We start from the raw sequence: 26,059 nt of genomic DNA, 5'->3' as shown, positions 1-26,059 counted from the left end.
AATATTTGAAAAAGAATCAGTTTATTTGGGTTGACTCAATTATTTGCCCAAAAAAAGCCCTGATCAACTTGTTGATGATTCAGTGAAAGTAATTTGAACTAATGTGTCAAAGTGTTGATTATTAAAATAATTCTTCCAGGGCCAGAGTTATAGCTCAGTTTTGGAGTATTTGCCTAGTTTGGAGAAGACCTTGGGTTTGATTCCCAGCACTGCAGAGATAAATAAAAATGATAATTCTTCCAAAGTGTTTGAAAACAGCTTCACTTCTAAGTATTTGTATACTGTACTTTAACATGGTTTAATTTAAAAATATTTATTGAATCCTTTTATGTGCAATGATGATTGTGCCCTCAGGACATTTATAACGTAATATTTTCTATTACAGTTTCCATAACCCATCGCTTGTGTACCACAATGAACATTTTCATGAGACAGCCTAAGAGTTAACAAAGAATAATTTGAAAAGAATATGTGGCAATTTTAGAAATTTAAAATGATAGATTTATTGAGCTCTCTTAGGCCAGGAAGTTATAAAAGCTCCCAGGTAAATAAATTTTCATATCTATTGCATATGACTTTGCAAACTTGTTTTAGAGATATACGATGTTATAAAGTGAAGAAGCAAACTACATTTTCTAATTAGTATGACAAATATACACTGATCATGACACTTATTTCTTCTGAATACAGCAGATAAAATTAAGAGAGAGTTTTTCATCTCCCTTGACTTGTTATAAAATGAAGAGATCCCCTAGATTTCTGGGTAAGAGCTATAACTAGCAATCCCACAATGATTTCCACTATTTCTTGCCATCCGAATATATCCTCGATCACCAAAGTAGAGGCCCCAGCTGTAGAAAAAGAAATACCAAAATTAGAAGCAAATAGAATCAAATTATATAACTTTTTGTTTTTCTCCTGAAGTCACTATATGTGAAAAGCTATAAACCATAATTAGTATGAAATAATATAATAACTTCCCCCGGGATTTTAGGCAATTTTCAATTTCCAAAGGGTAGTTTGGAAGGCTTTAGTTCTACCTGGCTGAGTAGACTTAATACCTCAGGAGAACAATGTCAAGTCCGTTCCAGCCTTTCAATGCTCTTACTTTGTAGACATGCCTTTTGTACTCCACGGGGCCCCATCTCTAAGTGTTTTTGTATGAAAGGATTGTGGCTGATGATTTTCTAACGAACTTAAATTCCTTTAAAGAATATCTCTTAAGAAGTTTTATGAGTGACTAGTATGAAAATATCATAGGGCACTGAATTCTAAAGTAAAGGATAGGGGGTGCGGTTCTAAAAGAGATTCCTGACCCAGACACGGATGAGACTTTCCTTTCAAAAAAGGGAATGTACTACCTCGTGAAGACGAGCGCCCCCTGGCCCTGGACGTGTGCAAGTACAACCTTGCTGCACAATTCATTATGGATGATGTGGAGAGAATTCAAGGGTCAGATAGGGGTTTGCTCACTTTTTGAGTACATGGAACAGAGGATTTAAAAACCTTTTAGACTGACAAAGTTACAAGTTTTTAAATTAGTATATATGGACATCAAATTATTTAGTATCATCATCATGTCAGAAAAGAGAAGGTGTTTTATACCAAAAACAAAAACCAGAGGACACATTCTCTAAGGAGAATCCAATGAGTCAAATAAATTTAGATTATGGAAAAGTCACAGACATATTTTTTTTCATTTTATCACAAACTAATGAAAAAACTGACAAAACCCTTTTAAGGAAAATGATTTCTGAAGTTCTTTATGATTCTGAGATTTTGTAATTGTAGTTATACAAATAATTATTACATGAGGCAGAATTAATTGCTACAATGAGGGTAAAAATAAGAGCATGACATTGAAAAATTCTCAGTGTGTTTGAAGAACAGGGGGAAATTCAGTTGGAAGCAAAACTGAGTATCTCTAGTGGGATGGCTGGAAAAGAACAGAACATTGTTTTGGGGCCATGTTGTAAAGCTCTGAGAATCCCAAGCTGGGGAATTTATGCTTTCAATTCTGCAGGCAGGGGAAACTCTCACAATGTTTTGTTCAGAACCTTACAAGAAGGCTGCACATTTGCACGAAGTGGAGAAGCTGAGAAGTGCAGGTTTGTTGCTAGAAAACAAGGGGGGTAAATTAAGGAGCTGTGCTTGAAGAGGCCTCACCTGATGCTGTTCCAGTCCTATCTTTATCTCTGTACAATTTAACAGCCCACCTCATTTCTTCCTTGGTTCAAAGACACTTTGTGACACTATGTCATAATTTTGTAATCTTACCTTAAGTTCTTTCATGAGGTTTTTTTTTTTTTTTTTTTTTTTTTTTTTTTTTTTTTTTTTTTCTTCCTTTCAGCTAGTTGCCACTTGCCAGCTTAAAAATCTTTAAGGCTCTCCAGTACCTTTACACTAAAAGGCCAACCCCATTTTCACTTATCAGTGGATGCAGTAGGTGTTTTGCTTTTTGGTGGTTGGTGCTGGTCTGGGGATGGAACCAAGGGCCTTGCTCTACCACTGGGCAATGCCTCAGGCCCCAAGATCTTAAATACCTGGCCAGGAGTTTGTAGTTTACTTTGGTGCTAACTGTGAACTGTGAAGAATGTTTGGTTATGTGTTGGCATGGTCTGTATGTTAAGGAGATATCCTGCAGTGGGATAAAACAGACTCTGAATTAGAGGGGGGGGCCGCTGGAAATGGAACAGAGATAAAACATGCCAGGAATCACTCAGAGGCCAAATGGACAGAGCTGTGCAGGTGGAGGAAGGGAAGGGGAAGGCAAGATGAATGGCAAGATTTCAGAAATCTGAAGCTGGTGATACATAGCCAGAATAGAAAATGACCTTCCCTTGAAGTTGGTCTAAATCTTTTTCAGGATAGGAGATGAAGGGGGAGTTGAGATGTATGGAGAGATGGAATTTTTCAGAATTGCTGAGTGTGAGATTATGAGTGTATGGTGAGTGGCTGTAGGGCGAGTTGGTGGGAAATTTAGATTTTTCAAGCAGAGATGCTAAATTGGAAGCTGGTGGGAGAAGTGTGCTACATAGGAGAGCAGTCATTTTTACAGATTGTGGGTCAGGAATCACCCCTGTACAACAGGTGGGACTTACAGAGCAATTCTAAGTTTGCTTTGCTGCGACAAACCTACACGAAGGACAGGTAGACAAGTCTGAGATATGGGCTGCAGATGATGCCGCACAAGGAGTTAAGACAATGTTATGGCACTAGTGCCGCAGACATAAACACAAGGGACATTCATAAGGCAGAGGGGTCGTTTGTGTTTCAATGCTAGCACATATGTTTTTTTGGTTACTGGGCAACTTTCTAACCTCAAACATGCTGCCCTCCTCCAACATTGACCAATGGAATTGGTTAATTCCATTCATTAGAAAACGAATGTAGATGGGGTCCTCTATGTGGAGGTGTAGGCAGTTAACATCTTGTCTACAGCCCTGTAGTCATGTGGACAAATGTCACCTTACCGTGTGTTGTAGTGTATTATTATTATTATTATTATTATTATTTTGTCTTTTTGAGACAGGGTCTCATCATGCAGTTCAGGCTGGCCTTGAGCTCACTTTGTAGCTCAGGCTAGTCTAGAACTCACAAAGATTCTCCTGCCTCAGCCTCCCAAATGCTGGGATTACAGGCGTGCACCACCATGCCCAGGCTTGTATTGTTTTAAAGTGTAATGAATTTCATGTTGGATTGTGAGCACCTTCAGGAAAGCATGATTTCTGTCATGTGTCATATCCCTAGGGCCTACATAATGTCCATCACATTGTAGATGCTTGATAAATGCTTAGTGTAGAGAAGGGGTTCTAAGTTTCAATACTGAAATGTATAGATGACCTTCAAGAAGAGCAGCCTCAATAGAGAAGGGAATTTAGAACATTTATTGAGAGAATCCTTTAGGGTACTAATAAAAATGAGGGAAAGTATTGCTTCATTAAAAAAAAAAAAAAAACCCAAGAGGGGAAAAGGACATAAAAAGAATTAAGCAATAGAGTACTACTCTGCCACAAAGAAGGATATGTTCAAGTCATTTCTAGGAAAATGGATGCACCTTGAGTCCATACTCTTAAGTGAAATAAATGGGATACACGTGTGTAAACACCACCTTGTTTCTCTGATGTGAGAAACTGAAAGTATAAATAAGGCACAAAATATATAATAGGTATTGTGAAATAGGAAGAAAATGTTCAAACAGGGAAGGGAACAAGAAAGAGGGGAGGGGTAAAGGAAATAAGGGAGGAGTAAAAAAAATGAGAAAAGAAGGAAAAAATGGAAACAAAGCTTTTGTCAATGGGAGGTTGAAGGGAGGGGAGGGGAATGGGAAAAAATCAAGTTACATCACATACAGGTACAAATTCTCTATGATGAATGTGGTCATTATGTATATCTAAAATGTACCAATAAAATCTGATTAAAAATAAAAGAATTAAGATGTGCTACGTATATGTACCAGCTCTCACAATGAATGTCATCATTATTTACTACAACTATGTACTAAAAGCCCCAAAGTGATCTCTGATCTATACCCAAACTGATCAGTTCTATGAATGGATTGATTATAAGGAAACCAAGATCGCAAGTCCTTCAGCTGCTTTCCCAGCTGACATACAAATATTACCATCTTCTACGTGCACCACAACATGAAAAAGATAAGAGAGCATCTTCATTTTTCTTGAGTTTGTTTTTGTGATTTGTAGATGGTGTCCTCTGGGAAAGATTTGGGAATGGTATGGGTTGAGTTATATCCCCTCTCCTGCCCAAGTTCATCTTGGGATCCTACAAGAGGTGTCCCAGAACTTGATCTTCTTTGGAAACAGGGTCACTGTCAGTGTCACTGACTAAATTAAGCTGAAATCATTAGGTAGCCTTCATCTAATATGACGGTGCATAAGAGGGAAACCGGCAGGGACGGTCGTGCCCACATGGAGAAGCCGTGTGAAAGTAAAGCTGACATCAGACCCAGGAGGGCAAACTGAACTTTCAGAAGCTAGGAGAGAGATACTGAACATTTTCTTTTTTCTTTTCTTTAAATAAACTTAATTGACAAATATTATATTATATTCTAGGGGCTGGGGGTTTAGCTCAGCGCTTGCAAGGTCGTAACATTAAGTAACACATCCATCATTACCTCGCCATGTATGAGCTCCTCAGAACTTTTTATTTTATAGTTGAAAGTCTGTACCCTTTCATCAACATCTCCCCATTTCTCCTACCCTCTAACTCTTCCTTGGCAACCACTGTCCTACTTTGTTTCTATGAGTGTGACTGCTGTGGACTTCACATGTAAGATCATACAGTATTCCCCACCCTTTCCCCTGAAAGTTATATTCCTTTGGTTTATGAGTTACATAGAAATCAATTAAGTACACGTAGTGAAGGGCCAATAAGGACCACTTGTACTGTGCTGAAGCTGAAAGACAAGGCATAATCTCATCCCCAAAGGTGTATACAGAGTATTGGGATGGCAGGTAGTAAACATACAATTTAAATATAATGCATAGCCAGGCGAGGTGGCACACGCCTGTAATCCCAGCACTCAGGAGGCTGAGGCAGGAGCGTGGCTGAGAGTTTGAGTCCAGCCTGGGCTACCTAATGAGGTCAAGATCAGGCTGAACCCTGCCTCAAAATAAATAAATAAATTACAAAATAAATATAACATATAAAATGCTGTGATCCAGTGTCTACTAGAACTTTTTGCAACATAGGAAAAAGGTATTTTCCTTAGCCAAAAGATTCAGAGATTTTCTAAAACAGATAATGCCTGACCTGCTTTTGAAAGAAAATGAGGAATAAACCAAATGAGGAAGAAGGATGTTTTCCACAGAAGGAAAACATAACTAAGATATGAAGATATTACAGGTAACATAGTATGGGTGGGAACTATAACTATGTATGTTTGTACTTTTAACTATGTTTATAGTTCAGTATAACTAGAGTGAAAAGTATCAAACAACAAACATCAAGAGTTGAAACTGGTAAGGCAGGGAAAGACTGCAACAAAGAATTGTCTGCTTGCTGGGTGTGGTGGTACATGCAGATAATCCCAGCACTCGGGAGGATGATGCGGGAGGATTGTTGCGAGTTTGAGACTAACCCGGGCTACAAAGTGAGCTCAAGTGCAGCCTGAACTGCACAGTGAGACTCTGTCTCAAAAAGACAAAAAAAGAAAGAAAAAGAAAAAGAATTGTCTGCTCTATTAGGAAATATTAATTTTATATTGAATGACACAATGTAGAATTATAAGCCCAGAGTCACTTTATCTATCTATCTATCTATCTATCTATCTATCTATCTATCTATCTATCTAGATATATGTATGTTTTGAGATAGGTTCTCACTATTTATTCCTTAAACTCACTATGTAGCCCAGTCTGGCCTCAAATTTGTGGGTTTCCTCCTGCCTCAGCCTCTTGAGTGCTGGGATTACAAGCTTGCACGACCACACCTGGATCGATCATGTTTTAGACAAATCTGTTTAGCAGGGGCATGAAAGGAGGATTTAAAAGGCTACAGCAATAGTCTGCACAAGATGTCTGAAGTAAACCAGTAACAAAAGAAATGGAGAAGGAATAGAATCACAGATAAATACAAGATAAAATTAATTTGTTGCTGATTGGCCCTGGAGAAGTACTGCCTAACTGGGAGACTGTGTTGTGTGACATTGCCATTTACTTAGATGGGAAATTCTGGAGGGCACAGTGTGGTGGAGAGGGTACTGAGTTCCTTGGACACAATGAACTTGGAAAGACTAAGATACAGGCAAGTGGATATGATCAGATAAGTGTGATCTTCTAGGCAGATATTAGAGCTAGGGAGAAAGACTCAAAAGCTATCAGCATATAGGTTATGACTAAAGTTATAAGAATAGAATGATGTAAAAAAAGAAGAGTAGCCAGGTGTGGTGATGCATGCTTTTAATCCCAGCACTCAGAAGGCTGAGGCAGGAGGATTGCTGCTAGTTTAAGGCCATTGTGGGCTATATAGCGAGTTTAAGACCAGCCTTAACTACAGAGCAAAACCCTGTCCCAAGAAGAGGAGGAAGAGGAGGGTGGTGAAGGGGGGAAAAATAGTAATGGCTGTGGGATGGAGCCCTGGGGTAGCTAACCAACATTTAGAGACTAAATAGAGGAATAGTTGTTCATAAGAGTGACTGAAAAAGAATAGGGAAATATGGTAGAAGATAAATCTTGAAAAGAAAGATATAAAGGCAGGATAGAAAGTAGAAAAATAAGGGCATTGCATAATTTAAAATGTTACTTTGCAGGAAGCTGTCAGTGTTTATCATCGCAAATATCCTGATCATCTTCACTGAGCACATTTGATTTTATTAATATACATTAATATGCAAATATATTACCTGTTTTTCACAAGCCAGTAGTCTTTCCCGTCAAGGTTACCATAGCCAACCACGACTACACCATGATTCACATTCTGAGTACAGGAGGGGTCATAGTAGACACCTGAAAATAAAATATGGATGAGAAAAGAAACAGCAACAAAACAAAACAAAAATAAATGAAAAAGAGAAAATATGGGAAGGAAATAGATTGAATGCTATATGATAATATAGAATGTTTGGCAGTTTTATTTTTAGTATTTTTATGAAACCCTATTTATTTTTTCATTGTCTGTGGTTTTGTTTCTTTTCTTGGTACATTTTAAATACACATAATGATCACATTCATCATAGTGCCATTTATTAAAGAGGCTGTCTTTCTTCCAGTGAAGGTGTTTGGCTCCTTTGTCAAAGGTAAAGTGGCTAAGTGTATTTGGAGTTGTTTTTGCATCTTCTAAACTGTTCCATGGATCCTTGGGTCTGTTTTTTCTTTTCCAGTATCATGCTATTTTTATTTCTTGGGTTGATACTTGTAAATTGCTTACAATGGGTAGCTTTATTGCTAATATTTAGAATGCTTAGGAAATGACTATTCAGACATGTCTTACAGGTATAGCTGGTTTTTTAGACTTTGGGTTTATTGCAAGATCCTACCTTTTTAATTTATTGGGGATGAAAAGTTGCTGCATGTTTGGCCCACTCCCTGGTTCTTTGGCACTGGCCTTATAGTATTATTTATGGCCCTTAGGCAATCTCAGTCTTGGCATATCAGGAAGAACAACTGATTAGAACAATTATGTCACCTTACTAAAGTAGTCCAATCAGCAATACAATAACATCAAACACAACTAGAAAATGCCAAACTGTGGTAACTATTAATATGCTAGCTTTAAATGTGTGAACTAGATTTGTAGTTATATAACAACATCTAAAACAAAACAGAAAATTTTATACAGTAAATATGCCCTCAGTACAACAATTTTACCCTTGGGGGAGGAAATTTAAAAGGGGTTGAGGGAAAAAATAGAGAAAATAGAAGAAGAGGAAGAGATTAGAAGTGAGGTTGGAGGACAAAGACCCATCACACAAACTTTGAGAAACTGGGGACAAAGGGGAGAAAGGGAAAAGAAGAAAACAAAAACAAGAGCAGAACAAGAAGAAAACTAGAGAAACAATGTTCACACATAAAAACAAGAACAATCAAGAAAAAACAAAAAACAAGAAAAAAAACAAGAAGAAAAAAAAGTCCATTTCAGGGTGTGTCTCTGCTGTCACTGGTAGACAGATTGGGCAGACAGAGCCCAGATCCATGCTGATTAATCCCAGCAAACCCGCCTCACATTTGCGGCACAGAAGTGGATAATCCCAGAAGGCCTGCGCCTTTAGTTCTGCTGAAGTTCAGGCTGGTTTCTGGCTGTGAGACTGGAACTGGATTTGTTCAGCCTGCAATACTCTGTGTGCCTCCTGCCAGCTTGACTTTAGTTCCCTACCAGGTTGGATTTGGCTCCTTGACCTCCTGCCAATTTGAACTGTATCACCCCACCATGACGCTGGGAACCACTAGATGGAGCCAGCCTGCCGCTGTTTTGAGTTCCAAGCTCAGTCGGGCCCCTTTCCAAGATGTCTACCGGCCAATCTCTCTCCTGGGCGATGTCTGAGCCAGAATAACTCACCAGCCACTGCAATCTGGTGCACCCACTGCTTCGTTCCACTGGTGTGTTTCTCTGTGGTGGCTTCTGGAGTCGCCAGTAGTCACCGTGCATCTGCAAGTTTGAGCTTCCCCTCCACATGCTGAGTCAGGGCCAGGGGGAGAGTGCTGCTTGCTACCTCCTTCTTCTGCACTGAGGTCTCTCTCTTCGCTCTCCCTGTGGGCTTGAATTCTTACTTCAGATCTTTGCTGGGTCCTGGGACCCACTTCCCTCCTTTTTTCCCTCACATTACTATAGTCCAGCATCTGGACACTAAATCTTGGAGAGACTGTTCCTTTGCTGTTCACCACTCTGCCATTTCCTGCCACTTTGGGAGACTCTATTTTTAATTTTTTAAGGAACCTCCATGCTGTTTTCAATAATGGCTGCACGCACTCACAGCAGCATAAGAGCTCCCTGCCAGCACTTGTCCTTTGTCTTTTGGGAATATCCATACTTACTGGAGGAAGGTGATAGCTCACTGTGGCTTTGACTTGTACTTCCTTGATGATTAATGATGTTGAGCATTTTTCATATGTCTGGTCATTGTCTACTTAAGTTTATTGCTTCTCTCCCCTTTGTTTAGACTGGGTCTTGCTATATTGCTCAGCCTGGTCTCAAGCTTGTGGGCTCAAGCAATCCTTCTGCCTCAGCCTCCCCAGTAGCTTGGACTAGAGGTCTACACCACTGTGTATACCACTGTGGCTAGCTTGTATTGCCCGTTTTAAACTGAGATCTTTTTGCTGTTATTGAGTTGATCTTCTTATATACTCTGGATAGTAACCCCTTCTCAGATGTATATTTTGCAATATTTTTTCCCATTCTAGGGTAGTCTCCTCACTCTGTTGGTTGTTTTCCTCTGCTAAGCAGAAACATTTTAGTTTGATTGGATCTCATTTGCCTATTTTTGCTTTTGTTTTCAGTGTTTTGGGGGTCTGATCCAAAATGATCCTTGCCCATTACAATGTCTGGAATCATTTCCATTATGAGTTCTTCTAGCAGTTTCATAGTTTCAGGTCTTATGTTTAAGTCTGTAATCCACTTTGAGTTGATTTTTTAAAAACTAGCGATAGATAGGGATCTAGTTTTGTTCTTCTGCAGTGGATACACAATTTTCCCAGCACCCCTGAGTGAAAAAAACTGTCCTTTTTTTTTTTTTTGTACCAGGAATTAAACTCAGGACCTTGCACTTGCCAGGCAGGCACTTGTGCTGCTGAGCTATCTCCCCGGCCCTAAAATTGTCCTTTTTCCAACTTCTTTGCACCTTGCCCAAAAAGTTGGCTGCAGATGTGTGGGTTTCTCTGGTCTGTTTTTATGCTAATACCATGTATGCTGTTTTGATCACTACTATAGTATATTTTGAAGTCAGGTGGTGTAATGCCCCCTGCTTTGTTCTTTTTGCACAAGATAGCTTTTGCTTGTGTGTGTGTATGCAGTCACATACAAATTTTGGGATTTTTTTCCCTAGCTCTGTAAAAAAATCAGTGGTATTTTGATAGGAATTGTAGTGAATCTGTAATTCACTTTGGGTAGCATGGACATTTTAACAAATTGATTCTTCTAATCCACAGACACAGATATCCTTCCATTCTTTCATCAATGTGTCATAGTCTTCATTATGGATATTTTTCACCTCTGGCTCAATTTATCCTTAGGATTGTTTTTGGTAGTGATTGTAAATTGGACTTCTTTCTTGATTTTTAGTTTAGATACTCGGCTGTTGTATTAAAAAGCAACTGATTTTTTTCTTTTTCATAGCAACTGATTTTTGTATATTGATTTTGTATCTTTTAACTTTATTGAATTCACTTAAGTTGTTTAGTTTTTAATCTCAGCTCAATCACTTTAGGTTATTCAACTTCAGGTAAGATAATCCCTATAGCGTTTTTCCATCTGCAGATTAAGGTCATTTTAAGGATTAGATAAGATAACACACATAAAAAACTGAGCATAGTACCTGGCATTTAGTGTTAGTAAACTTTTATAAGTACAACTTTCCTAATTATACCCTGGTATAAAACACTTACATGAAAGGAGAGCTTCTGTCTGACCTATCTGGGCACTTGGGTAGGGTGATGGGGAAGGACCCTGTTCTTTTCTTCATGCAAGGTCAGGATATAGCAAGAAGCTCAAAGATATGTTTTACCACTTTTGTAGAGGAAGAACGAAGGATGACTGGCATCGATAGCAACAGACACCGGTCCTTTATTGGCTACAGCTTCTTTCAGGGCTTCTTCACTGCCAAAAGGAAGTTCTGTGTAACGTGAACATGTGGCAGCACGATTTTTTGAATCATAATGGCACTTTTCATCCTGAAAAAAAAAAAATATATATATATATATAAAATGGATGAAATGTATATTTTAATTTTCTTTATAAATCATCAATGTCCTAAGTCTGGATTTTAAATATATTTTCTTTTTTCTTTTTTGGTTTTTCTCCGGTACCGGGAACCGAACTCACGACCTTGCGCTTGCCAGGCAAACGCTTTTGCCGCTGAGCTAAATCCCCGGCCTCAGACTCTACCCTTTTAAAGAAAGAATAATCAAACTGTCCAAGACCTAACAGTTCCAAATTTCACCAATAACAAAGGATACATAGAATTATTCTATTTTGTTTTAACAAAATTGTTAACATCTTTATATACAATACTTGCCAGGAGCTGGCATGGTGGTACTTAAGAGTACTGAGGCAGGAGAATCACTGCAAGTTCTCAACCAATTTGGGCTACACAGTGAGTTCAAGGCCAGCCTGAAGTACACAGTGAAACTCTGTCTCAAAAAAACCAACCAAAAAGAAAAAAAGAACCACAAAATCTTGCCAGGACAGTATATGAGGTATACTATAGGGGTATACTACACAGAGGTCATAAACTCTAGACTAGAACTTTAAAATCATTTTTATGATGTCATGAGTGCAAGATGTTTGCAGTTAAAGTGATGATGGTTTATAAGCTAAGTGTTGTGGTGCAGTCCTAGCACTCTGGGAGGCTGAGGCAGAAAGATAGCAAATTCAAGCTCAGCCTGGATGATTTAGCAACTTAATAAAGCCCTATCTCAAAAGTTATAGATGATACTAAGTTCACTCCCCAGTATATTAAAAAAAAAAAAGATGCTTTATAAAGCATACATGCTGGGTATGGTGGCACATGCCTGTAATCCCAGCACTCAGGAGGCTGTGGCAGGAGGATCACTGTGAGTTGAAGGCCAGCCTAAACTACACAGCAAGACCCTATCTGAATTTTTTTTGTACTGGGAATCGAACTCAGAACCTTGAGCTTGCCAGGCAGGCGCTGTGCCACTGAACTATCTCCCTGGCCCTGCAAGACCCTATCTGGAAAAAAAAAAAAAAGGCCATACAATGTGGAAAACACCTATGTCAAGTGGGAAGAGGAAGATTATAAATTCCCGTTTATGTGGGATACATGTTAGGAATTCACTTATATGCAACCATATTTTTAAAATGCTTAACAGGAAAAGAACATGAGAGAAATAAAGCAAAGCAATAGAGGTTAAGGTAAGAGGTATTTGAGTGTTTTGTTGTTCTTTTGAGACAGAGTCTCAAAGACAGGGTCTTTCAGTTCAGGCTGGCCTTGAACTCACTATGTAGCCAGGCTGGCCAGGAACATGAAGTGATTTTCCCGCCTCAGCCTCCCAACTCCTAGGATTGTAGGTGTGTTCCATCATCCCCAGTTTGAGTGGTATTTTTTATCTTTACTAAATTTTCTGTAACCGGGACATATTACTTTATAATTTCACAAAGTGTGTAATAAACTTCAAGGAGGAGGCAAGCATTCCTCAGCTTCTCAGTGTGTGGAAGAATAATCTCGATGATCTGAGAGTGAGGTTCAAGGTGGGAGGCTGTAGAACAGAACGTTTAAATCTTAAGCAGCTATACAGAGAGAATTTTGAGAATGATGTGCTTGAAGTCTGTGCTTAAGTAGGACTGGTACTCATTTGTTTAAAACCCTTGTGCCACTGAGTAGAAAGCTGCTGCATAAGAAAGAGAAATCTTGGGAATGTAATAGCTCCTGGCTGGCTCTCACACACACCACACGGCCTCTGAAGCAGCAGCTGGGAGGACAGCCCTGTGCCTCTGTGCGCCGCGGGAGGTCCCGGAGCAGCACACAGCTCGCCTGTGACCTACCACGGCCTTGTAGGGATAGGAGGTTTCTGAGTCGATGCCGTTGTTATCGATGATGTACTGGAAGGCCTCCGTCATGAAGCCGCCGTTGCAGCCTTTATTTCTGTATTTTTCAGTTGAACAGTCCACGAGGTTCTGCGCGCTGAGAGACACCAGCTTTCCTGTTTTCAGCTTCACCTGCGCTTCCAGGGCTCCCACCGCGCTGAAGGCCCAGCAGGCTCCGCAGGAGCCCTGCAGGAGAGGCCGCGGACAGTCAGTGAGGAGCGGGCCTCTCACCCACAGGGTGACCCAGGCCGGCCGCTCTGGCCCTAATTCCGGGAAGGGCTCCCCCCACTACAGTTCCTTCTGGCTGAGACAGTGAGAATTCGGACTAAATATCTGATTGTTCTCTAGGCAGAGTCCATCTCCTGAAGACTTACAAAGGCGGGGCTCAGCCCATAATGGCCATATTCAAGTCTATTAAGAAACGGTACTCACTGGCTGTGTCGGATCCACCCGTCTTCCCCCAGGGCATGCACACAGGTAAGGGATTTCAAAGGAGAAGAGAATGAGTCCCTTGACCTGAAGCTGCTTTCTTCCTGCCAAATGATGCTCCAAGCCTAAGAGCTTTAATTCTAAGTTAATATTTTTCAAACATCATTGTCCTTAGCATGTTTTATCAAAAGATACTTTTTAAGAAGCCATAGTGAACAGAAAACACAAAGCTGCTTTACTTAAAAAGATGTGGAGGGTCGGAGCCCCATCCGAACGGCCTACTCCCGCCTTGCTGGTCTCCCCATCTTTTCACCTCCTCCCACCCCATACATTTCTCAGAGTTAATTCCTAAACATGTAGTTGGTTGGGCTCATCCCTTCCCACTTATATCCGTTTGTGCCCCCAAACTGGTGTCAGGCTTCTTTCTTACTGTGCTCTCTTCTGTGGTCACGTGTTGAGGCAGCTGCTCAGACTGCTCTCATTCGTCTCCCTTTCCCCAACCTCTAAAGTGACCTGTGTGTTTTATTCTTAGTTAGAGCTAACTTGTTTAGGATTTTTATAGCTTTTTAAAAAACAATATAGTAAAGGAAAACAAAACAGAGGAACACTTTGGCAAAGCATAAATTTCTTATTCTAACAAACAATGCAAATCTGGCTGTGTATTAACTTGACTGGCCACGGCTACTGTAGCTCTAGATCTTTCTTCGCCTTCCACTCTGAAATTTGTAAGCTGGGTGGAGTCAGGAACTTTCTGATCAGGCTTGCCTCGCACCGGACGCTACTTCTCAAGCAGCTGGTGTAAGGGATGGCCCAGAGCTGCCAGTGGATGATGTGAGCACTAACATTTTTTCTTATAGACCCGATTACATGGGTTACAGGTTTGTCAAGATGGCTGCATTGCCTGGTGTTCTAAGCACTGTGCGGACAATAAATAGAGTGTCATATGTGACCTTTGCCGTCAGGCAGCTAACAATTTAGTTGAGAAGACAAAAATAACAACTAGAAAGTAATGCAAGAGTCTGAAATTCACTGCCAAATTATGTGGCTAGTCATAGAAAGAGAGAGCTCTGTCTACAGTGAGAGGTCTGCATGGTTTGCTCACCTGGTATTTCACCTCAGTAACACACCCCTTTTCTCTCCAGTCCACAGAATCCGGCAGTTTCTGATTGGGGTCTGATTTATAAGTGACATTTCTGGGCCACTGGCTGGGAACTCTCAGGGAGCTCATCAAAGACAGCACTTCTTCACTGGTCTACAAAGCAAAGATACATTCCTCTTCAGATCCTTCTTTGAAACATCCTAATAACTGTAAGTTTATCTAAAATGGAGAAAAACTAGTGAGAGTTTTGAGTAGCATAGGTACTGTTGAATGGTGAAGTGAATTGTCCAGGACTTTTTCTTGAGACAGGGTCTCATTATGTAGTTCAGGCTGAGCCTTGAACTCGAAGTGACCCTCCTGCTTCAGCCTCCGTAGTGCTGGGATTATAGGCACATGCCACAAAGTTCGGTGTCCAAGTCTTTTTAATCTAGGACCTTGCATTAGCTTCTTCTCAGTTAGCTCAGCATTCTCATTGAGGAGTGGAAAAAAATAGTAAAAACTGAAAATTACAGGGAGACCGATGCAAGGCATGCTCTATAAAATAGATTGTCTAATAGTGGGCCAAACTGGTTTTCCTTGTGAGAAAGAATTACAAAGGAGATTTCTGCATTTAACTAGGAATGTGGTTTACCACGGGTATTGCCTTCCAAACAGTGCCATGATTCTTGATTTCAGCCGCAGTAGTAAAGTAGTGTAAAGTAGAGCAGGATCTATAACTAATATGAGGGCCACAGGTGCAACTCAGTGGTAGAAGGCCTCTTTAGGACATACGAGTCCCCAGCACCACACACACACACACACACACACACACACACTGGGAGATTATGACATTATGTACCAAAGTATGCGGGCCTGCTTTGTCCACTTTTGCTTACGTAAATATAGTAATTTACTATAAAAAACTACCAGCAGCCTTCAGAAAGTTCTTCCTAGAATTCATTAAAAAATTAAAGCGATAGTAGTCTGTGAGTTTAAAATTTTCACTAAAGAAGGGACTTGTGAAGGTTAAGTGGTCAAAGTAGGAATTTCAGTACAAATTCTTATGTATGTTTTACTGTTCTCCCACTTTGTGTGCCTATGGCCACAGGCCCTTTTTTTGTTCCCTTTGCTGGTGGTGCTGAGGGTTGAATCAAGGGCCTCCTGCATGATAGGCAAGTGCTCTACAAAAGCCAAATTTTGTCAAACACTTCTGTTTGCTAACCAAACTGTTTACAAACAGAAGTAGTTCATTCCTGAACTGAGGTACTGCTGTATCTGTGATTTGCCTACCATGTCTCCCAGGTGGTTCATGCCTAGGTCATACGAGTGCATTCCCATTGAATGTTCCAGGTTGTGAAGCATCACAAACTTCAGATTCTTCTCCCAGATGAGCCGCCGCACTTCTTCCTCATTCTAACATGCAAGGTAGGAGAACAGAGTTATACTTGGACAAATTAATGTTCAATAATGAGAATAGCATTTTATGAAGCATTCTATCAGTGTAGATCTGTCCCCAGGCATTCAAATAAATGAATATATCCAATATAACTGTTAAAATTACATACTAATTGTAATTCTGGCTTATGACTGTTTTGGTGGTTATTAATATACAATGAATTTCCTTCAACTAATGTTAATAGCTTTGTTTTTAGAAACTATTGTTTGTTGAAGTATATCCTTTGTAGGTATAAATTAAATATTTATGGATTGCCATAAAATGTCTCTTTACTGTCACTTTCACTCAAAACAGTTTAGCTGATTATAAATTTCTAGGTATTTTTCTTTAGCTGTTTAAAGATGCTTAACCATGTCTTCTGATAGTTATTGCTACACACGAGAGGTATGTTGTCAAATTATTGTACCTCTCTTTGTAGCCCTGGGAGCATAACTAATTTTGTCATCAAGAATATTTCTATTGATGAATTATTAATTTTAATCTTATGAGTTTTGTTATATTAAACATTGAGAACTTAACAGGAAAAATCACAAAAATAAAGTATTGAGTTTTTAATATTTAGTGAGTGTTTATAAAAAAGCATCAAAATTTTCAACATTGATGGGTTTTTGGTATGCAAAGTCTAAAAACGAACATCAGAAATAAATTTCTATGTGAACTACAATGAAAAAAATAACACTCTACCAAAAAAATCTTTACTTCAATTATCACACCTAAGGCAGTCTACTCACATGACAGCCACATACGCATATATTGCTTACACCGACAGCACATGTCTCTTGCTTTCCTGGCCTTTTTGTAGGACATACTTAATATCTCGGTGGTCTTGCTGTTTTGTCAGGAGGTTCCAGTTAAGTACTCAATGTTTAATATAATAAAACTCATAAAATTAAAATTTATATAGTGTGTAGATCATAGGAACATAAAATATGAATGAAATAAATTATTAAATTCTTAATGTGTATTATGCATTTAGAATAGACATCAACATTTTCTTTTTTTTTTTTTTTGGTACTGGAAATCAAGGTCAGGACCTCGTGCTTGCCAGGCAGGCACTTGTGCCACTGAGCTACTTCCCCAGCTAGACATCAACATTTTCACATCAGCTATGTACTTGCATACAAAGCTTAAAAGATAACATCAGAAATAAAAACCTACGTGAACTACAAGGTAAACACAAACGAAAGTCTACCACAGAACTGTTTTGCTTCAACTGTCACACTCAAGTCTTCACACATGACAGCTGCATGCTCCATGCACACGGTTCACTCACACTGACAGCACATGTGCTTAGCTTGTCTTTCCTATGTGGCAGTCTTGTCACCTCTCTTCTCTTCCTGTTTTGTCAGGAGCTTCCTACTATATTGTACAACATGCACTTAGCAGGGAAATAAGATATCAGTGAAATAAAATATCAAATAAGTAATGAGCGCTTAAAATAGACATCAACATTTTCACACCAGCTGCTTACTTCCTTATAAAACCTCAAAGATAATATCGGAAATAAAAACCAGTGTAACCTACAGGGTAAACACAAACAAAAGTCTACCACAGAAATAAGCTTTGCTTCCACTGTTATCCCCAAGGCAGTCTTCACACATGCCAACTACGTGTTCTATACACAAGTATTGCTTGCACTGATAGCATGTATGTTTCTTTTTCCTGACCTTTCTTGTAGGGTGCAGCTGACATCTTTTTGTCATAGTAGGTCTTTGTGATGCTGTGCCTTCCTGTTCACCTGTCAGCTCCAGTGTGCTCCACAATTTTTCTGTATAGTTCCCTGGGCAAAAACATTTTGTTTTTCCTCTGCTGTAAATGATCTCTTCTGAGTTCTAGTCCCAATCCTCTGAGAAAACTTCTCCATGATATTTTGCACTTGTTATTCTCTTTTGAACTACCAACTATGCCACATACATTTAGAATCGAGTAAGATACAACAATTGGCCAATGTTTTGTGTTTCAGGGGACAGTATAGTTGCTGCATAACTCATCAACAACATCTGTTCTAACTTTGGTCTTGTTTGTTGAAAGTTTCCATCCCAGGCTTCCATTCTGTTCAGGTTTTCCTATCAATATTTCCAGCACGGTGAAATGTTGACGTCAGTGGTACCAGTTTGCTTTTGAGGCCAATGTTATATCTTTCTGAAATTCAAAGATTATAATACACAATTCTCTATTTTGAAATCACAACATTTCATTTGGAGTTTCTGCTCTGTTCCTGTGTGCATTTCCTGCACTGGTCAACTTGTGCTGTTAGCAACTGTAACATCAATTGGAAACTGGTAAACCAACTGTCAAATGTCACACTCCTGTTAGTTTGGGAGGAGGGAGCAACAAGTCTGTTCACAACCTGAGTTCCAGGATAAATGGCTAAGTTGAAAAAGTAGTAAGTTTCACATCTATAAGCACATAATTTTATGCCTTACTTTGTCCCATCACTTTTCCATAAGTCTTTTAGATTGTTCGATCACTATGAGAGATCTGTGCTAAGTACAGCAGACCCGTGAAGGCTTTCAGTTCATCTAATGAGGTGTCATAGTAAGTACATTTTTGAACATGGCTATTGGTGCACACAGAACATTTTACTTGCATTTCAGCCTTTGTGTATTTCAACAGCATCTTTTAGCATTTCGTCTGTTACAGTTTTCAGCATTGAATGGCAATGCTGGCATTCTGTCCAATACATTTCACCCCTGCCAAGACCTACATTATATTTTTGGTCCTAGTTCTGACATTGGATCATTCCCTTTGGTTGCATGGCCATTTTGCAATATTTCGATAGTCAGATATGTACTCACATTGCTGTTTTCTCCATCACCTGAATCGAGGTTTGCATTCCCTGTGTCTGTACCAGTTGATCAATTGATTCTCCCTCCATTTCACTGCCACAGACCTTTGGCTCACATGGCCAACGTCAGAGTCATCATCACCCTCATCATCCACCCACACCACTCTTCTGTCATGAAAGCGTGCATTTTACTGTAATAGACCATCTTCACCATCCACACATGAGTAACCCGATGATTTACTTTTTTTTTTTTTTTTTTTTGGTTTTTCTCCGGTACCGGGAACCGAACTCCCGACCTCGCACTTGCCAGGCAGGCACTTTGCCGCTGAGCTAAATCCCCAGCCCCAACTGATGATTTACTTTTGATCTTCTCCAAAACTTGCAAATCTGGTTTTTCACTGCCATTATACTGAATTGGGCTACTTCTATCAGAAAAATCAAAAGAAAACTTTTAACAACTAAATTCTGGAGTGGTGTGGGTTTATTGGACTCCCTGTGATGCAAAGGCAAAACAAGTTAGACAGAGCATAAAGTGTGAGATCCTGTTTTGACACTTTTACACACATGCACACTCCTTGCTGTTCATCATACCAAGTGGGTAAACACATAGACTGCTTCCTGTATCCTTCAGGGAAAGGTACTGAGATCCACAGTTGGCTACTATTACTCTAAAGTACAAATTTGCAGTAGAAAACTAAGGGATGAGACTGCTGAGCATAGTCTAATGTTCTAAGTGTATTAACTCTGGTAGAGTTTTCTTTTATACTTTGTATTCTGTAGTTTCTGACTATTTACCTTCTGCTGGCTACTCTTTATTGTGTAGGGTCGTGGGGAATTGAGCCCAGGTCTGTCGTCACACTGAGCTATAACCGTGGCCCTTTTTTATTTTTATTTTGAGATAAGGTCTCACTAAGTCGCCCATGCAGTGCTTGAATTTGCCATCTTCCTGCCCTGGCCTCCCAGAGTGCTGGGATTACATACACCATGCTCAGCTATGCTGGGTACTCTTGACTGGATAATTCAGAATTTTTCTCATATTTGGAAAATTTCAAACAGCAACTTTTCATATATTGCTTCACCATTCCATCTAATTTTCTCCTTCAGAAAGACCTATCAAATGTTTTTTGGAAACTTAAGCACTTTTTTTTTTTTTTTAATCTCTTGCATGCATTGCACAGATTTATCTCTTTTTTCTTTCTTTCTTTCTTTCTTTCTTTCTTTCTTTCTTTCTTTCTTTCTTTCTTTTTTTGGTGCTAGGAATCGAACTTAGGACTTTGTGCTTGCCAGACAGGTGCTGTATCCCCAGCCTTGTCTTTTTTTTTTTTTTTTTGAGACAAGGTTTTACTATGCAGTTCAGGCTGGACTTGAACTCACTTTGTGGCCCCTACTGGCCTCAAATTCACAGCAATCCTCCTGCCTCAGCCTCCCAAGTGCTGGGATTACTTCCCAGAAGTACACCACCACATCTGGCTTTCTTTTTATTTTCATTGCTACATTCTGGGTGAGTGTCTCAGCACTATCTTCCAGATGACGGATTCTAGCTAATTGCTTTGGAGTTTATCGTGCTGATTGGATTTTTATTTCCGTGGATATTTTTTTATTTCCAAGATTTCTAATTTATTTCTCAAATTAAATGTTCACCAGTGTGTGTATTTTTCTTTTGTGTATAAAGTTATCTTTGGTTCTATTATTTTAATTTTATCCAGAGTCAATTTATTTGTATTGGTCTTCTGGGACAGTTGTTATAGAATACATACAGAATATAACATACAGAGGACAAGGTGTACCTGGTGCCTCCCATAATAGCTGACACCTTCCACTATCACCAAGGCCAGAATGAGCAGTAGGCCCCATGAGCAAACAGCAACCCATGTTCAGCCTCTTTTCATTGAGTGTGTGAGCCCAGGCCCAGAGCCTGGTCTCAGGAAGCCTTACAGATGTAGCCCCTCTCTTTGGGAGTGAGTTTTACTATTACCTAATCCTGGACATTATGGGCTTGTATGATAGACATATGTCCAAACCACTAGAGGAAAAATAGCATAAATGAAAATAAATCTAACAAAGCACAAGAAAGCGAAGAAAAGTGGACTCAGATAAATTATCAAGGTGGGATATAATCCAAGACATGATCATCTTCCTGAGGGGTTGAAATTATGAACTAGAGGAGTAGCATTCACTTAATCTGATAGGGATGATAACTGCACATTTAACTCTAGTTAACTCTGAAATTAGGGCCCTGGTCCTCATATATAGATGACTTACATATAGATAATCCTTACATATAGATAACCCTAAACCAGTGTGGTTAACAGTGGGACTCAGTGGGACTCACCGCTATGAAAACCATGTGATTATCTTGGGATGGAGAGAAAACATCTGACAAAACAGCCCTTTGTGATAAAAACTCTCAACATGTTAGGCATCAAGAATATTCTTCCACACAACAAAGGCCGTGTGTTACAAGCCCAGGTACCACCATATTCAACCAGGAGAAGTTGGAGGCTGTCCTCTGAGATGGGAAAAAGAAAAGGACACCTGCTCTTACCATTTCTATTCAACATAAAAGTCTTAGAGCAACTAGGAAAGAAAAACAAAGAAAAGGCATCCATATGGGAAAGGAAAAAGTGAAATTGTTTCTGTTTGTTGAAGGCATGCTCTTATGTACAGGTAACTAAAGACTCCACCAAACAAATCGTTAGAACTGAAGTAAGTTTGGATAAGTTGCAGGATACAAAATTAATATATAAATATGCCTGTATTCCCAGTACTCAGGAGGCTGAGACAGGAGAATCACCAAGAATTTGAGGCCAGCCTGGACTACAAAGTGAGTTCAAGGCTGACTTGAGCTAATAGCAAGACCCTGTCTCAAGAAAACAACAACAAAAATTAATATATGAAAATCAATAGTATTTATATACACAGACAGCAAACTATCTGAAAAGAGATTAAGAAAACAATCCCATTTACAACAACATGAAACGATACGTCAGAGTAAATGTAACATGAGTGAAAGGTCTATATAATTGTCCTTCGGTATCTGTGAAGGATTGGTTCAAAGATCCTCGCCTCAGGGATAACAAATCTGAGGATGCTCAAATTCCTCATATAAAATGGGTTAGCCCAGCATGGTGGCACAAACCTCTAGTTCCAGCTTCTCAGAAGGTGAAGGCAGGGGGGATCACAAGTTTGAAACCAGACTGCACAACTTAAAGAGACCTTGTATCATAATGTTTTAAAAAAAGTCCAAGGATTTGGGTGCAATGGCACATGCCTATAATCCCAGCACTCTGGGAGGCTGAGGCAGGAGGACTGCAAGTTTGGGTCTGGCCTGGGCAACTTAGTGACTTAGTAAGACCTTGTCTCAAAAAGAAAAAAGAAAAAGAGCTGGGCATTTAACTCAGGAAAAGGCTCTGGGCTCAATTCTCAACACTGAAAAAAAATCACTAATCTGTCAAATAAACATATGCTAAGGTACAATAATAGGACTGTTATATGGTTACACAGTTGTAGGACTTAGTTATGTGAAACAATGAAGTTAGAATTTTAAAAACAGTGAACAAGTATACTTTAAAACAAAAACCCAAATGGGAAGTGAGAGTCAAGTTTCACATTCTAGCAGCTGCTTCCCATGCCAAGGGTTGTCACGGCAGCTTTTTGTTCCCCAAACACGCCACCCGTGTCCTTGAGTCGTGCACTTGTATTTCATTGGCCTGGATTTCACTCCATCATTCATCTTGCTTACTCCCTGCTTCCGCCAGTGCCCCACTCAGTTCTCTGTTGGCCCTTGCACGCCGTCGCACCACCACTAAGGATTTCTCACTGCTACCACCCAGGCCCCATGGGTCCCTTAACTTGTCGTCCAGGCTTTATTTTTCTGTACTGCTCTTACCACCGTCCAACACACTGCGTATGTCTGCTTGCTTGCTTGCTTATTTCCTTTCTCCTACTGTCACAGAAGCACCACAGTAACGGGAGCCTTGTCTTGTTTCCTGCTGTATGGTCGCTGGAACAATGAATAAGCGCGTACTATTTCTACAAAACACTGCTTGTAAGAACACAGTTTTGAGAGTGAGAAGGTGGGGTGGGGACTGGTGTAAAGCAGACTGCCCAAGAGGCAACCCTGTCTACCTTTTCCTGATATTGTTTTCCATAGGTTTTTTTCCAGAGATGCCAGTGGTGATCCAGCGTAGGATCCTTGTGCAGCTGTGCCATTGCCAAAGAGCACACCACGAACACCCACGCCAGCCACTTCATTCTGTGGGAGGAAGGCACCATAGGAAGTGGGGCTCTCATCTGCATACAGTGTGACCATGTAGTTTCAGAACAGAAAACACCAGTACAAAGTCTTATTAAAGGAACATACTCTTATAAATCAGAATTAGAAAAATAACTCTTTGTAATATAGGTGAAAGTGCAGAACTATGTCTGAAATACAACTTCCAATACTTAGTAACACTTTATTTTATTTATTTATAAAAATTAAAAAAAATTTTTTGAGACAAGGTCTTGCTATGCATTTAGGCTGGCCGTAAACTCACTATGTAGCCCAGGTTGGCCTTGAACTCATGGCAGTCCTACCTCAGCCCAGCAGTAACACTTTAAAAAGTGATTTCCAGAAATTTTCTAATATCTAGTAAACTGAACACACTGAGAATGTTAAAAAGTAGGGACTTTCCAGGATTTGCCAACAAATCTAATCAAAGGAAGTCATCTTCCCTCCTTTCCAAATAGAAATCCTTAGCAGACATGCCCCTGAAAAATTAGTTTATCTTCTGAATTTTTAAACACATGAACTTGTTTTATGAGCTGGTCTATTTAAATGTGCAGAACCTAGTATACACGTGTGTGGAAACATCACATGGTACTCCATCAAAATATACCATTTTCTGTTTCTATGTATCCATTAAAAGATAATTTTATTTTTTAAAATACCTGGCCTGGTGGCACCTGCCTGTAATCTCAGCTACTTTGAAGTTTGAGGCCAGTTTGAGCAACTTACAAGACCTTGCTCCCAGATAAAAAAAATTGAGCTGAGGTGCAGCTCAATGGCAGAGGGCTTGCCTCGCCTGAGTTTGATCCCCAGTACCACCCTCCACACAGCCACTCAGAGAGGAGAGCCAGGCATGGGGACGTGTGGCTGTGGTCCCAGCTGCTCAGTGGGCTGAGGGAGAAGGATCACTCAAGCCCAGATGAAGGCCAGCCTGGGTAATACAGTAAGATTCATCTCAAAAATGAATAGATAAGCTGAGGATATAGTTCAATGATAGAACTATACTTGCCTAGCATAGGTGAGGCTCTGAGTTCAACCTCAGTATTGAAAAAGTTTAATTTAAAAATAAAATAAAATGTTTATAACTTCTAGAGATACTTAAACGCCAACTCCCATCTATTAGTTTTACATCCTTAGGTTTTTTTTTTTTTTTCTTTTGTGGAGTTGTAAATTGAACCCAGGGCTTCTACATTAAGCTACATTTCCAGCTCTTCTTTGTCTTTTTGTTTTGTTTTTTGGTACCAGGGATCGAACTCAGGACCTTGTGCTTGCCAGACAGGTGCTGTTCCAGCTCTTTTTAATTTTTTTCTTTTTCTTTTTTTGGTGTGGAGAATCAAACTCAGGACCTTGCACTTGCCAGGCAGGTGCTGTGCCATGGAGCTATATCCCATGTCCTTAATTTCTTATTTTGAGACAAGGTCTTGCTAAGTTGCTCAGGCTAGGCTCAAACTTTCAGTCCTCCTGCCTCAGCCTCCCAGAATGCTGGGATGATTTTTTTAACTTTTTTTTTTTTCAACAATCAAGTATCTATTTAAAAGGAGGTAATTAACTGCTCTCTAAAACACAATTTCTAGCCAGGCATGGTGGCATACACCTGTAATCCCAGCACTTGGGAGGCTGAGGCGGGAGGATCACTGTGAGTTTAAGACCAGCCTGGGCTACAAAGGAGTTCAAGGCCAGCCTGAACTACATAGCTAGACCCTGTCTCAAAAGACACAAAACAAAAACCCCAAACCCCCACAATTTCTGTATTCAATTCAGAGACTTTTACAGAAATTCATTAACTGCCCCAGACTGGGTTCTACTTTGTTCTTCTTTTCTTTTTGATTCAAAACAACTGGAATTTTTACCATGTAAATCTTCAAATTACATTCCAAAGAAAGCTAGGTTTCAGCATCAAGTTTAGACGTTCAAATAGACATTAAACAGACATCAAAAATAAATTCTTTTTAAGTAATGTGATTTTTTAAAAGTTTACTTCCTGGAACCAAAGCTTTAAAACCTGGCAGGAAGAGCTAAAAACGTAAGCAAAGAGAGTTTAAAAACCAAATGCGAGAAAAGCAACAGAAAGTACATACGTGATAAAACCAGCAGATGCTCCCATAACAAGTCCTCAAATTGGTGCGCTCGCTCCAACAATTTCAGAGGCAGTAAAGAGATTTCAGTTGAATTAACTTTAAAAAGAAATTGGACTTTGTCACATGAGTATCCTCGATGAGGAAGTAAACTTTCATTTCAGTTTCATTTAAAATCTCACAACCAGCTAGCTCTAGCCTTCTCCCTGTGGTCTTGGGAACAAAGTAGGTTTAGTAAACTACCAGGAAGAGTTGAGACCAGGAGAACAAACTCAGCAACGGAGGAGCACTACGAGTTCACCCTTCAATCCTGCATCCTTTTGATAACTGACTGTTTAAAATCAGATTTTATTGGTACATTTTAGATATGCATAATGATCGCGTTCATCTTACAGAATTTGTACCTGGACATGATGTAACTTGATTCTTTTCTTCCATTCCCCTATCCTCCCCTCAACCCTCCTTCTCTCCCCATTTAAAATAGCTTGCTCGCTCTTTCTTTCTTTCTTTCTTTCTTTCTTTCTTTCTTTCTTTCTTTCTTTTTTTCTTTCTTTCTTTCTTTTACTTTCTGTTTTTTCCTTTTCCTCTACCCCCTTTCTTGTTCCCCTCTCCACTTGAATATTTTCTTCCTATTTCACCATACCTATTATACATTTTGGTTGTTATTGACACTTTCAATTTCTTGCACCAGAAAAACAATGTGGTATTTACACATATGTCCTATTTATTTCACTTAAGAGTATGG

General features: G+C 39.6%; 1 protein-coding gene across 2 annotated transcripts; it reads right to left on the bottom strand.

The window, feature by feature from the left end:
* Ctss (cathepsin S) lies at positions 1–25,515 on the bottom strand. Of its 2 annotated transcripts, XM_005378661.2 has the most exons (8): positions 25,318–25,515; positions 23,098–23,224; positions 16,016–16,138; positions 14,750–14,899; positions 13,177–13,404; positions 11,177–11,342; positions 7,364–7,466; positions 1–851 (listed from the first exon to the last, which is right to left on the bottom strand). In XM_005378661.2, the coding sequence occupies exons 1-8, from the start codon at positions 25,341–25,343 to the stop codon at positions 752–754; spliced, it is 1,023 nt and encodes a 340-aa protein (XP_005378718.1). In that variant the 5' UTR covers positions 25,344–25,515; the 3' UTR covers positions 1–751. The 2 variants fall into 2 exon arrangements, with proteins under 2 accessions (XP_005378718.1, XP_005378719.1); XM_005378662.2 differs by lacking the exon at positions 23,098–23,224 and having other exon boundaries at positions 25,318–25,514.
* Positions 25,516–26,059: the final 544 nt, after the last annotated feature.

This window comes from Chinchilla lanigera, unplaced genomic scaffold, assembly GCF_000276665.1.
Source record: "Chinchilla lanigera isolate Chin_1 unplaced genomic scaffold, ChiLan1.0 scaffold00012, whole genome shotgun sequence".
Taxonomy (NCBI): domain Eukaryota; kingdom Metazoa; phylum Chordata; class Mammalia; order Rodentia; family Chinchillidae; genus Chinchilla; species Chinchilla lanigera.
This window is presented reverse-complemented; position numbering and strand designations above follow the sequence as displayed.